At 43.1% G+C, this 13,473-nt stretch overlaps 1 protein-coding gene across 1 annotated transcript in view; it reads right to left on the bottom strand.

Annotated features, from left to right (window-relative positions):
* STYXL1 (serine/threonine/tyrosine interacting like 1) overlaps window positions 1-13,473 on the bottom strand; it is a 49,023-nt gene that overhangs the window by 10,426 nt on the left and 25,124 nt on the right. The window contains exon 7 of the mRNA XM_051991887.1: window positions 3,677-3,774. Within this exon, the coding sequence (XP_051847847.1) occupies window positions 3,677-3,774 (98 nt within the window). The remainder of the gene's footprint in view (window positions 1-3,676; window positions 3,775-13,473) is intronic.

Genomic DNA, 13,473 nt, shown 5'->3' with positions numbered 1-13,473 from the left:
TTAAAATCTAAGCTCTGCAAGAGCATAGGATACCTCCATGACCTTTATGAATTCAAGATAAGTGCCAGAGGTCTGGCTAAACCTCTGCCTGTCAAATGGCCCTGACTCTAAAATCTGAATACCCAAACAAGCCTTTTAGCTGAAGACTGGGAGCTTCCAGGCAAAAATGGCAAAAAACCAAAAGGTGTAAAGCTCAGCATTGAACTGCATCTTCAACTCCTTTTAATCCAAAGGTTATCCAAAGGTTTTGTGCTTATAGAGGGAAATTAGGAGGCTGGTTTGAGTTCAACAAGTTTGAGAATCAATGAGATTAATAATCTCAACAATCCTTAATAGATATAGTCCAACATCCACCCCCATTCTTTTGAAGAAGTAGGAGTCTATAAGAAGGGAATATTGCATATGATGTCCTCAATGCGAGTCATCAAAGGGAACTAAAAATGAGCAGTCAGATGGGTAGGAAGAGTATGAGATGACAGCCACGACACCAAAACCCAGTGAGAAGAGAACATCCAGGAGAGTCTGCAGAGTCCAATGCAGCAGGGGTCCAGATGTTAAATCTTTTCCTCAGTTTTCTTTTTCTTGTTTGTCCCTCATATGTATTCTCCTAGCCTTGCATTAATTTCGATCTTTGCTCTTAACAAATTGGTGGTCTGGGTCTCATCAGCTGATGAGAGATGACCCTCACACAGAAGTAATGAGTCATTCACATCACTTAAAATGTGATTGCACCATTCATGACAACATGAATCAACACATGCAAGGTCTCTCCATTCTTTCTCAAAGGTAGCACTCAGAACATAAACACATGAAACCTCTATATAGTCTCTGTGACTTGGGTTAGTCTTTACTACTCCGTTTACCTGTATTTTCCAGTGTATTCTTTACTATCCTTATCTATTCTCACTAAACAAAGTTTTTTCTAATTTAATAGGGAAGAGTGTGATGGAGATCTTGATATAAATTCTTCTTCTCTTCATCCATTGTTACAGATAAAGGCGCCTAACCTGCAATTAATTTTATAGTGGTTTTCTTTTCAAATCCCTGCCACAAGCACTGCTATACAAGTCCTCCAAAAGGATATTTCTTCTTGCCTTTGGTGCCCAATAAAATCAACTCTAACCAATCACTTTATTTGTCTCTACAAGAACATATATGCAGATCATAGGTGTCAACTATTTATTTGGTCATTGTGGGTAATGAAATTTGACAAACTATGTGTGTGTGACTATTAGAAATCAACTACTGATTTGGGTATCTTCTCATAATAAACTCTTGTTGGCTGAGTGAATGACTGATGAACTGCTTGTGGTGAGGAGTGAAATTGTTTACCTCTATTGATACTTTTATGAAATGAGCCAGTTTCTAGTTATTTGTGGAAATGATGTGAAATGAAAAGCATCCACATCTTCCTCTTCGAATTATGTTACTTCGGGGTTTCTGCACTGATTTTACACTAACATTTGATAATGCTGGTGTAAAATGATCTCCCATCCCTTCCCTCCCCCCCAGGCAATTAGGGTTGAGTGATTTGCCCAGGGTCACACAGCTAGGGAGTGTTAAGTGACTGAGATCACATTTGAACTCAGGTCCTCCTGACTTCAGGGCTGGTGCTCTATCAACTGCACCACCTAGTTGCCCCAAAACAAATGAATTTTTATATACCTAAAAATGATTTCCCTGAGGGAGGAGATCTGATACAATGATTTTAGCCATACTGGGGTGGGAACTAAATATGTACCTTTGAACAAAACATCATTTTGGTACAATATGATGTTCTACAATTTTGTATTGTAATATAATAATAGATTTATGTGTATAATGTTTGTTTTACTTTTTAATTACTTTTCCTATATTCTTTATATATCTTTGTCTCTTACATACATTTCTGTTTGAACACATATTTCTCAAAGTACATAATTCCATTTTGTTGTGGAAACTGAAAATTAAAAACTAGTCATAAAGTTTGATTAAAAAAATAAAACCACCTGGGGCCTGTCCTACCATTTTGCTGCTATTTGTTTCTGTTCTCTGGTTTATTTTATATCAAGAATGTCAGGATGAATATAACTCATTTTCTTCAATACTATACTTACTAATCAAACATTGAATAAGGTTACCTTACAATCTTTACAGATTTTCTATACACTGTATAATTCTTTTCCAACTCTTTGCCATCATTTTTGCACAAGAAGAAAGGAACCATATTGTTTTGTAGCTTAATGGGAATGGATTATTAGCCTGTGAGGGCAAGTGTAAGTGACCTTGTGGACTTTAGAATTACATATAAGGGCTAATGCTAAAAAGGAGTTAGGAAGGAGTTATAGAATGAGCAGATCTTTTATAGTCTGACATTATAACTTGGCTTTCTGATGTAAATGAAAACATCTCACCTCATACCCATCAGATGGGCTAATATGACAAAAAAGGAAAATGTTGGCGAGGATGTGGGAAAATTGGGACACAACTAAAGTTGCAAACTGATTCAACCATTCTGGAGAGCAACTTGGAGTTAAGCCCAAAGGGTAATGAAACGGTGCATAGCCTGCCCTTTGATCCAGCGATACCACTACAAAGAGATCATAAAAAAGGGAAAAGGACCTACACATGCAAAAATATTCATAGTCCATCTTTTGTGAGGGCAAAACATTGGAAATTGAAAGGATGGGCAACAATCGTGGAATGGTTCAACAAGCTGTGATATATAAATGTAATATTTTGTGCGCTAACAAATGAGTGGGAGGATTTCAGAAAAACCTGGGAAAACTTATGTGAAGTGATACTGAGTGGAACGAGCAGAACCAGGAGAACACTGTACACAGTAATAGCAAGACTGTGCCATGATCACCTCTGAATGACTCAGCTCTTCTCAAGAATACAATGATTCAAGACTAGTACCAAAGTTTCAGGAAGGAAAATCTCTCCATCACATTTAAAAGACTCTCTCTCTTTCTCTCTTTCCTTATGTATTTCCAACCTTTTGCCTCCTCTTGTGTTGCATTTGTGCAAGACATCTATGCAGAGAGCAGGAAGACAGGAGTCATCTACTTTACCTTAGAGGAAACTTTTTAAAGCAGCAGCAGAACAAACAGCAACCCTGAAGACTCAGAGATGGGGAAGAGGGAGAGGGAGCAGGGCGCCAAGGACCAGGAACCATCAGGTCTGTCTTGTTCCCGCGGTGCTCTCCAGCCTTGGGGCTGAAGGTCATGACTTTCCCTCCTCATGATTCCCTGACACTTCACAGATGGCGGGTGCTGGTCAGCATGTGACCAGCATGTGACTAGCACAGATGCAGACATGCTGCTGAGCACGCCCTTGTAACACTGGCTCTGCGTCCCTGGCAACGTACTGCCCGCATTGTGGGTCCCAGGTGCTCAGTGGCTAGTCCCCCCTCCCGGGCCCATCACATTCAATCCATCTGATACACCTCCCTCCAGCTGCTCCATTGAAGGGGCTCCTTGATCACTCTTTTGCCAGGAATGGGAAAAGGGAGCTTATCCATCCAGGAGAACCCCTGGCTCCCTAGGGGCCTAGTGCGGGGACTACGGCCTGCGGCCTTCGGATTCGCTGACACTCCCCATGTGCCGTCCGTCAGAGGTCACATCCACCACAGCCAGAGCAGAGTCACGGGCACGCGGCCCCTGCTTGGGGGCCCCCCAACCACGGCCATGCTTACCCATGAAGTGAGAGGCATGGCGGAAGTGAGAGAAAAGATCCTCTTCGGGGGAGTCCGTCACTTCTATGCGAAGAAGTTTATTCTTATCTCCCTGAAAGCTAAAGATACACACAGGAAGGGGGTCAGCAACTGTAAGTTGGGCTGCACTCCGGCCGTACGGGAGAGGCAGCGTGGTTTAGAGAAAGCTGCTCTCAGAGGGAGACTGTCCTGGGCTGCACGAGAAGTTGCACGAGGCTCCAGACTGCAGGAGTCAGGCTGCAGTGACAGATTTTTCTCCCCGAGTTTCCTTTGCCAATGAGATCATGGGTCTGATCCCACTTCCCTATACCCTCATTCCCTCCCGTCCCCCCCCCTGCCCCCCAATCCCACCTCTGCAAAATGTAGACAGGATGTGGACTTCTGCTCTGGACTCTTAGCTTAGCATAGTATTTAGCACGTAGTAGGCCCTTACTAAATTCTGATTGATCGATTGACTTCTATTTCTCCTCACCCACCACTTCGCCCTGGAGAAACCCATTGTCTGGGCCTTTTCTCCTTTCCTTCCCTGAGATCCCTATTTTAGGAAGGAGTTCAGGCACACTTCAGCTCAGTCCTGTCTGACCTCTTCTTCCTTCTCCAGGGTTCCTCTTCAAGCAGCTCTCCAACTCTTCTTTATGTCTTGTTTTATGTCCTTGAGGAGAGGGACCAGTTTGGTTTTATTTGTCCCTGCAACATTAGCATTGTGCTTGACACAGTAAGAGCTTAATAAATGCTCAGTCTGTCTGTCTGTCTTTTTACCCATCTCTCTCTCTCTCTCTCTCTCTCTCTCTCTCTCTCTCTCTCTCTCTCTCTCTCTCTCCAACCATTCTTCTGTTTGTTGTCTATATGTTAGTCTGTCTGTCTCTCCATCTATCTAGCTCAGGTTCTTCAGCAATCTTGGATTCTGGACCCCTTAGGCAGGCTGGTGAAGTCTCTGGACCTCTTCTAAGAATCATCTTTTTAAAGCATAAAATATATAAGACCACCCAAAAACCCAATTCTATTGAAATAAAGCAACCAAGATTTCAAAACAACAATAACAAATTCATAGACTCCCTAAAATCTATTCATGGGCCGTGGATCCCACGGCAAGAACCCCTGATCTAAGGTTGAATGGGAAGGTCTGTGTTCTCACACAGTCTAATAGAAGGGAGAGAAGATTATACATAAGTTAAAATAATATTGCAGAATGTGAGAGTTCCTGAGAGAGGCACAGTCCCAAAGTGTAATGGGAATCCAAAAAAGGGACATTCACATGTATCAACAAAGTGTCTATAAGAGAGGGTGCCATCTGAGCTGGGCTCTGGAGGGTCCAGATTCCAATGATTATTTCAAGGTTATTTCAATAACCTTGTCTCATGTCTGTATGTCACTGGGCTAGACATAAGGAATACAGTGAGATCTACAGGGGTAATCCATAAGTTTTTGAATAGTTTTAGCTCTAAATTCTTTCTTCTTTTTTTTGCTGAGGCAATTGAGGTTAATTGACTTGTCCAGGGTCACACAGCCAGGAAGTGTTAAGTGTCTGAGACCAGATTTGAACGCAGGCCCTCCTGACTTCAGGGCTGGTGCGCTATCTATCAGTCACCTAGCTGTCTCCTCTGTATAGTTTTTAAAGCTTTCAAATTGCGCTAAGAATTTTGGGATCCTCTGAATTTCCAGGCAACTATAACACGAGTTACAAAGGGATGATTTGCTAAGAAGAATTAGACCAAGTAGCTGAGGGATCCAGAAAGACTTCCTAGAGCAAGTGGGATATGAGCTGGGCAGTGAAAGGATGTCAATAGTGAGAGAAGTCAGCACATTCTACTGACAGTGGGAAACACAATGATCATAACAATAGCAACCTTTCATATAACGTTGTAGAATTTGCAAAGTGCTTTATACATATCATCCAACAATCATGGGAGATAGATGCTTTATCCCATTTTACAGATGAGGAAATTGAAACAATCAGTAGTTAAATGACTTGCTCAGAATCTCAGTTAGTTAAGTGTCTGAAGCTGGATTTGAACTCAGATTCATCTTTTGTCCACTATGCTTCCTTATATGCACAAGGACAAGAAATGAGAGAGGTCAGAACAAAACTGGAGAACGTGAGATGTTCAGAATGGCTGAAGAACTGAGGACACACATTCATTCAAGCTAAAAAGTTGTCACAGCCATGGAGTCGGAGCTGGAAGAGACCTCAGTGACCAGAGTTGTTCGGGAATCCTTCTCTAACAGGAGGGTCATCCAACCTTCGCTTCCTGGGATCTAGAAGAGTCCTTGGCAGTTGCTGAGTCTAAGCTCTTCAGTGATAGCTGAGGAAACTGCAACCCAGGGCCAAGAAATTACCTGCTAGAAGAGGTCAGAGTGTGTTCTCTAGCTCTACAGTTGATTTTTCTCTCCACTGAATTGACACGGATTAAGTCCCTCTTCCTCATCTCATAGGATCTTTAAGATAACTCAATCTCCTATCTCCCCATTTCCCAAGCCTTTTTTTCTCCCATCTTACTATGTCATGGTCTTGCCCCTCATCATCCTCCTAGTTATCCTCCTCTGGATATATTCCACATGATCAACCTTCTTCCCAATATATGGCACCACAAAGCTCTCTAGGTGATCTGTGAGGGTATCACATCACATGACTCTCAAGGTTAGCAAGACTGAATACGACTTTTGGTTGCCATAATCACCCTCCTGACAGTTTGAGCATTTTCAATCCCTGTACTGAAATCCCAGATCATCTTCACTGAAATGCTAGCTGGCCATGTCTCCATCATCCTGCATGTGTACTTGTGCACAGGAGCATATGACTTTATATTTATCTCTATTAAATGTCATGCTCTTGGTCTCCTAGATCTAGCTTGTTGAAGTCTTTTTGGAGGCTAATGACCTGTCTAAAAAAGGAAATAAAATTAGTCTGGTTTGACTCATTCTCGATTAAGTCATGCTGGTTCTTCCTTTTTTAAATGTCTACAATTGAAGAGTTGTTCACAAATGATCCCGTCTGATAATACATTCTAGAATCTTTCCAAGAGCTGAGGTTAAACTTACCAAATTATGGCTGCCAAACTCTATTCTTTTTTTTTCTTTTTTTGAGCATCAGGAAAGCACTGGCTCTTTCTAGTCCCATGGCCCTGCTACCATTCCTGTGGCCTTTTACTGATTGCTGACAGAGCCTTGCCATCACATCTGACAGATGTTTCAAGCATGTATGTGTTTTATTCAGGCTGACTTTTAACTCAACAAGGGCCTCAAGATTCCCTAGCTTCCTAGCACCTCGTTTGTCTTTGGACTTGACTCTAATAACTTTTTTGTTTTTATCTGATCTAGTCCAGTAGGTTAAAGCTAGCTAGTAAAGGGCCTTAAGTACCAGTCAAGGCCTTTTATTCTGAAATGAGTGGGGAGTTTAAAAAAGAGGGCTTTGAACAGGGCTATAATGGCAATCAGCCCTGTATATGAGAGCTATTACTCTGACAGCATTTTGAACTATTAGGTTATAAAGAGAAGATGTGGAGGTAAAGAGATCAGTCAGAAGGGTGCTACATTAAGCCAGGCGGAAAAAGATGATGGGAGTCTGAACATGATAGCACTGAAAGTAAAAAGGAAGAGGTAAATGGGGAGAATTACAAGTGAATAATGGACAAGACTTGATAGTGGTTATGTCGGCAGAGTTGAACAGCTGAAGCCGGGAGAAAGAAAAGACAGAACCAAAGATATCTTAAGTCTTGAGTAGCAACTGGGCCCTTTTGCTAGAATTTCAGGCAGCTACGTGGTACTGTAATGTACAGAGGATAGGGCCTAGAGTCAGGAGGACCTGAATTCAAATCTAACCTCAGACACTAACTAGCTGTGAGATCCCGGGCAAGTCATTTGACCCCATGTGCCTCAGTCTCCTCATCTGGAAAATGAGTGAGAGAAGGAAACGGCAAATTATTCTAGTTTCTTGCCCAGAAAACCCAAAGGGGATCATGAAGAGTTACTCACAAGTGAACAAAGAAATTGCCTTGCTAGTTTTCATTTATCTTTAGAAATGACTCGTTTCTTTATTTTTCTCCAAATATTTTATCTGAAGATGTATAAGAGACAGAATGCTTCCCTGGCATGGTGACTCAGCTGGATTTACTAGAAATCAATGGGAAGAGACTATCCACGTTCCAGAAAGCCAAAGAAATGCCAGAGCAGCAGGGAGCAGGGCAGAGTAACAAAGAAATGGACTGATACAAAAGTACAGGTCGATCATTACTAGATGGACAGATAGATGAGCTTACTCCCTGGAGCTTGGATTGAGCATACATAGGATTATATCAGACAGATTATAATTTAGATTGATAAATTTGAGTAATATTTGAAGAGGGGGAAGGAGAAAGTGATTTCTGAAAGCATAATGTGGATAGGAAAAGAGTGGGATGTGGCCTTTTGAAAATAAAGTGCTATATTCTGAGAAGACTTGTGTTCTGAGTAATGTTTTGCATAGCAAAAAGCTTTATTTCAGCTCAGCAGTTTAGGGACACAGAAACAACCCTGGGGAAGATTTAATCCAACTCACTTCTTTTACAGATAAGAAACTAAGGCTCAGAAAGATTGTGACTTGTTCAAAAGAAGCAGGAAGTGACAGAAGGGAATCAAAATCAGGACCCCTGGCTTTAAATTTAGTACCTGCTCATAGTGTTGCATTGCTCAGCTGTTATCAGGAAAATCAACTTGACAATTCAGCAGAGCTATCATCCTAAAGCTGGTGCTTTGTGGACATGATGGAGCTATTCAAACACATTCCGTTTTACTCCAAACCATGGAAAGCCACAATGGGGAGATGCAGGAAGCAGCCTGCTGGACACAGGGAGGAAACGGAGGTGGGGGGGGGGAAGGACCAAGAATGCCTTGGTGATTTTGATGGGCAGATTTGATGGGCACCATTAAGAGAAACAAAGAAATTGCAAAGTTAGCCAAGAAAGAAAGGAAGGTTGAGACAGACTCTAAATGGGAGAAGGAAGGGGAACTAGAAAAGAGACAGAGAAGCATCAGAGAGATAAGAGGAAGACCAGAAGGGAACAGTGAAAACAAAATCAAGGGAAGAGAGAGGATGGAAGAGGGAGAAGTGCAATGTTACTAAAAGATGGAGCAAGATGACTAATAAGAGGTGGCTAGATTTGGCAATGGGGTCATGACTAAGAGCAATTTCAACTGGGGAACGTGAGACATGGGAACTGCTGGATGGGTTTGGTGAACAGAGAATGGCCCTAGCAGGCCTGAAAGGGGCATGATGGAACAGAAGGCCAGAGAGGTCCAGTTAGGTCCAGATTGTGGAGGGCTTTGAATGTCAAGTTAAGCTCCTGAGGGGCAATGGGTCAAAAGAGAATGTCTTTGGGCAGGAACAAGGTACATTTGTGGTAAACTGAGTACTGAGCTTGGAGGTAGGAAGCTGAATTAAAATCCAATCTTTGATTCTCCCTGGCTGTGTGAGCCTAAGTTTCCCCATCTGTAAGACTTCTGGGTCCCTTCTGGTTCTACACCTATGACCTACAATTGGATGTGTGTAGTAGGAAAATCAATATGGCTGCACAGGGATAGATTAAAGCAGAGGAATAATGGAGGTCTGGAAAAAACAAGGGCCTGAGTTATGGTGGCAGTAATGAGAATGGAAGATGGAGGCTGGATGCAGAGAGAGTGATTTTCAAAGGCAGAATCCTATAATTCCCTGGGTGTGACTGTAACTCGCAGTTATGTTAATTATGAGTCAGGCACCATGCTTCTCACTAGAGATGCAAGTACAAAAGTGAAACCATCCCTACCTCAAGGAACTTCCATTCTACTTGGGGAGCTTTGTAAACTAGTAGAATGGGGCACTATAAACACACACAGGGAGACCAGGAAGAGGGATGTCAAACTGGAAGGCATGAGAGGGGTGTGGAGTCACCATGGGAAGGACATTAAAAAAGAACTGAAAAAGAGCAGGGAGGGAGAAAGAAGCAGGGTGGTTTGAGAAATAGGAGGAGAACCAGAGGTGCCAAAGGAAAGGCTCTCAAAGTGGGCGCAGTGAATTCGGTCACATGGCAGTGTCTGCCCAAAGAGCAGTCGATGAATATTCAAGAGAAGGGGCTTGCAGCCCAAGTGCTCTGACCACAGGGCTCTAAAGTCTATGACTACATCAAACAAAAAATCAGCACTTTTTAAGCCCTACGATGGGCCAGGTACTGTGTTAGATGCTGGGATTAGATAGGTGTATAGTGGATTGAGTGATGGACTTAAAAGTCAGGAAGAATTTAAACCCTCCTTTAAACACCTTTGGTGGGCCTGAAAAATGTCAGGGTTGGACAAGGGAGTGGGGTGATGTAGACCAGGGGAAAGAACACTGAATTTGGAACCTGCACCATGGTTCAAATCCTGATTCTGGTACTGACAACCAGTATGATTCTGGGCAATGGACTGGACAATCCTCCCTAGATTTCAGTTTCTGCATCAGTAAAATGAAGGCGGTTGGACTAGGATAGTCTTAGAGGTCCCTCCTACCTTTTTATTTATGAACACATGATATGTTGGGCTGCATGTGACATTTTGAGTTTGTGCTGTGAGCCCCTTGGGATGGGGTTATATAATAGTAGCTTGTCATTCATAATCATAACATTATAATTTGTTTGCCCATCTCCTCAACTTCCAATTCTTTATCACAAAAAAAGAGTTGCTACAGATATATATATATGTTCCTTTTCCCCTTTTAAAAAATCTTTCTGGAATATAGAACTAATAGTGGCTTTGCTGGGTTTGACTGCGCTTTGGACACAGTTCCAAACTGTTCTCCAGAATGATTAGATTAGTTCACAACTCTACCACATATTCCAGTTTTCTCACATTCCCTCCAACATTTATAATTTTAATTTTCTGTCATGATAAGCAATCTCGGTAGATGTGAAATGGTACCTCAGAGTTGTTTTAATTAGCATTTCTCTAATCAATCATGATTTAGAACATTTTTTTTTCATGTGAAAAATGCCAATTCATATCTTTAGACCATTTATCAATTGGGGAATGCTTTGTATTCTTATAAATTTGACTCAGTTCTCTATACATTTGAGAAAAGAGGCCTTTATCAGAGGAACTTATAACAACACCCCTCCACTCAATTTTCTGCTTTCCTTGTAATCTTGGCTGCACTGATTCTGTTTGTTCAAAACCTTAATTTAATGTAATAAAAATTATCCATTTTACATCCTGTAATGTGTTCCTGTCGGCAATAAATTCTCCCCATATCCATAGATATGACAAGTAAGTTATTCCATTCTCCTCTAATTTGCTCATGGTAACACCCTTTATGTCTACATCATGTGCCCATTTAACTTTCTCCTGGTATATAATAGGAGAGGTGAGTCTCTACTAATTTCCAGTTTTCCCAGCAGTTTTTGTCAAATAGTGAATTCTTGTCCCAAAAGCTTGGAGTTTTGTATTTATCAATTACTAGATTACTATGGTCATTTATTTACTGTGAATTATGAATTATCCATTCCATTGATCCAGCATTTCATTTCCTAGCTGTTATTGAATTGTTTTGATGATCATAACGTTGTGACCCTCCCATCAGTTATAGTTGTTTTTCCTATAAATACTGGTGGTTGGATCAGAGAGAAAAACCACCTTTATTTGGGGCATAGTGCAGTGGGATGGCTCCGCTGGTCCTTTCCTGGCTCTGGCCTGACCACCCCAGTTCTTGGACCTCCGTTAGAGTGGGGTAGTCTCTTTTGTGGATCATTTAACAAGCACCTGGAAGCAGAACTTCCCCTGTGGAGCCCCGTGACAGGCCCCTGAGACGGTCTGGGGAAGGTGAGCAGGACAAAAGGTCACCGAGACGTCAGTTTTGTTTGGAGCTTTGCTATGGAAAGGGACCCCTCGTGTTATATCTCTTCATTCTCTCACTCAATGACTCCTTTCCCCACGGCCTCCAAGTAAACCGTCTGCCCGGCATTCAGAGCCCTGCAGGTGGGGCTTCTGCTCAGCTTTCCAGCCTTGGTGCACCTGGCGCTCCCTGCCAATCTCCTCACCTTTGTCCAGGCTCTGCCTCAGGTCTAGAAGCACCTCCTCCTCACCTCTGACCTCTTAGAACCGACCCCTGGACTCCTACACTTTGTCTTCCTGCCGGAGGAAGGCAGTGTGACCCCCCACGGATGACTTATCCAGCAAAGAGAATCTCCAGACCAGGAGCCACCCTCTCAGCAGCTGCTGCTGCTGCTCTGGTGTAGACATGGTCCAGTCTTCCAAAAGGCTGCCGTCTCCACAGTGGCCACTAGAGGGAGCTCAGCCTGCAAGTATTTCCCTAAATGGTCTGGCATTTAAACTAGGGGATGAGATTAAAAATGGGAAATCTACAGATCTCGCCCCAAACCTGAATCTGGAATCTCCTTTCTCAGTCCGCTTGGAATCCCACGTAGGTCCCACATTCTATAAGAAGTCTTTCCCATTCTATGGCCTTCTCTCCTAGGATTAGTTCCTATTTAGCTGGTGTACAGCTGGTATATGCATATTCAGGGGTCCTCACACTACAGCCTGGGCCAGATGCAGCAGCTGAGGACATTTATCCCCCTCACCAGGGATAGGAAGTTTCTTTATTTAAAGGCCCACAAAACAAAGGTTGGACTGCCTCCAACAGTCTGAGGGACAGGGAACTGGCCCCTATTTAAAAAGTTTGAGGACCCCTACATAGCAATTGACATGTTTTCTCCTCTCATTTAAGTGTGACGTCCTTGAGGAAAGAGGTCATTTAGCCTTTCTCTTTGTCCCCAGAATGCCTGGCATACAGTAGGTGCTTGATAAATGTCTGGCGGTTGTCTAAACATACAATTTGTTGAATATAGTGACAATGAAGGGAAGTATAATGCCGATTCATTGATTTCCCCAGATTGTGGAGAGGATTAAGGAAGATTTGTATGTCTGGGTCCCCAAGGGTAAAAGAGGGGAGGGCTCTCTTCACCTGCAGCTCACTAGAGGATGGGATCTTCAGTGGGTGCCAGTCCCTCTTCTCTTCATCTCCAGGCACCAGGGTGATAAAGAAGGATACCGACTCCCGGTCTGGGCCCCTCTCCTTGGCTCCCAAAGGCTGTCCCTTTTCTGTGGTCACCAGAAGCTTTGGAAGAAGAAAAGCCTGCCAGGTGGAAGATCCATTCACAGATCTCTTCACATCCTTGTGCACTGTCCTCCAGCGTCCAGTGCTGTCTCACAAATCCCGGTCCATTTGTCCCCCCCTCTCTGGGGGCCACTTCCAGCACTTCTCAGATTTCCCTTGAGGTGAGAAGAGATATGAAAGCCCAGGATAGTTCTTGTATCTTGACCTCCATGTACAAACGCCTCCCACTGCACCTAACTCTGTTTTCTCTTATCCAAGTCTCTGCAGACAAAAAACAGCCGATCACCACCTTCTGTTCCATCTGTTCGCCTTTAACTCAGTCATTCCTTCCTGGGGTCAGTCTGAGGGTCTCCTGCGGCCTCTCTGCTTCATCTCACCAGCATCATTGGCCCTAATGAAAACATCTGCTTCCGTGGAAGGCGGGCCCTTGGACATGATCTGTACAGCCGGAGAGAGCCAGAAGCACCTGCTTCTTCTCCATTGGCCTCCTGCCCTCTCATCTTTGCTATAACGGGAGGGTAAGGCTTGTGGTTTAATTAGGAGGTTTAGGGAGCTTACTCAGATCTCTCATCTTCTTCCCTCCCCACAGCAAATTCTTCACAAATCCCTCCCTGGCCAAGGACACTCGATAGACAAAGAAAAATCACCAGGTCAACTCCTTGACTTCCCTGGTAGGTTTAGA

The sequence above is a fragment of the Antechinus flavipes genome, chromosome 4 (assembly GCF_016432865.1).
Source record: "Antechinus flavipes isolate AdamAnt ecotype Samford, QLD, Australia chromosome 4, AdamAnt_v2, whole genome shotgun sequence".
NCBI lineage: Eukaryota > Metazoa > Chordata > Mammalia > Dasyuromorphia > Dasyuridae > Antechinus > Antechinus flavipes.
This window is presented reverse-complemented; position numbering and strand designations above follow the sequence as displayed.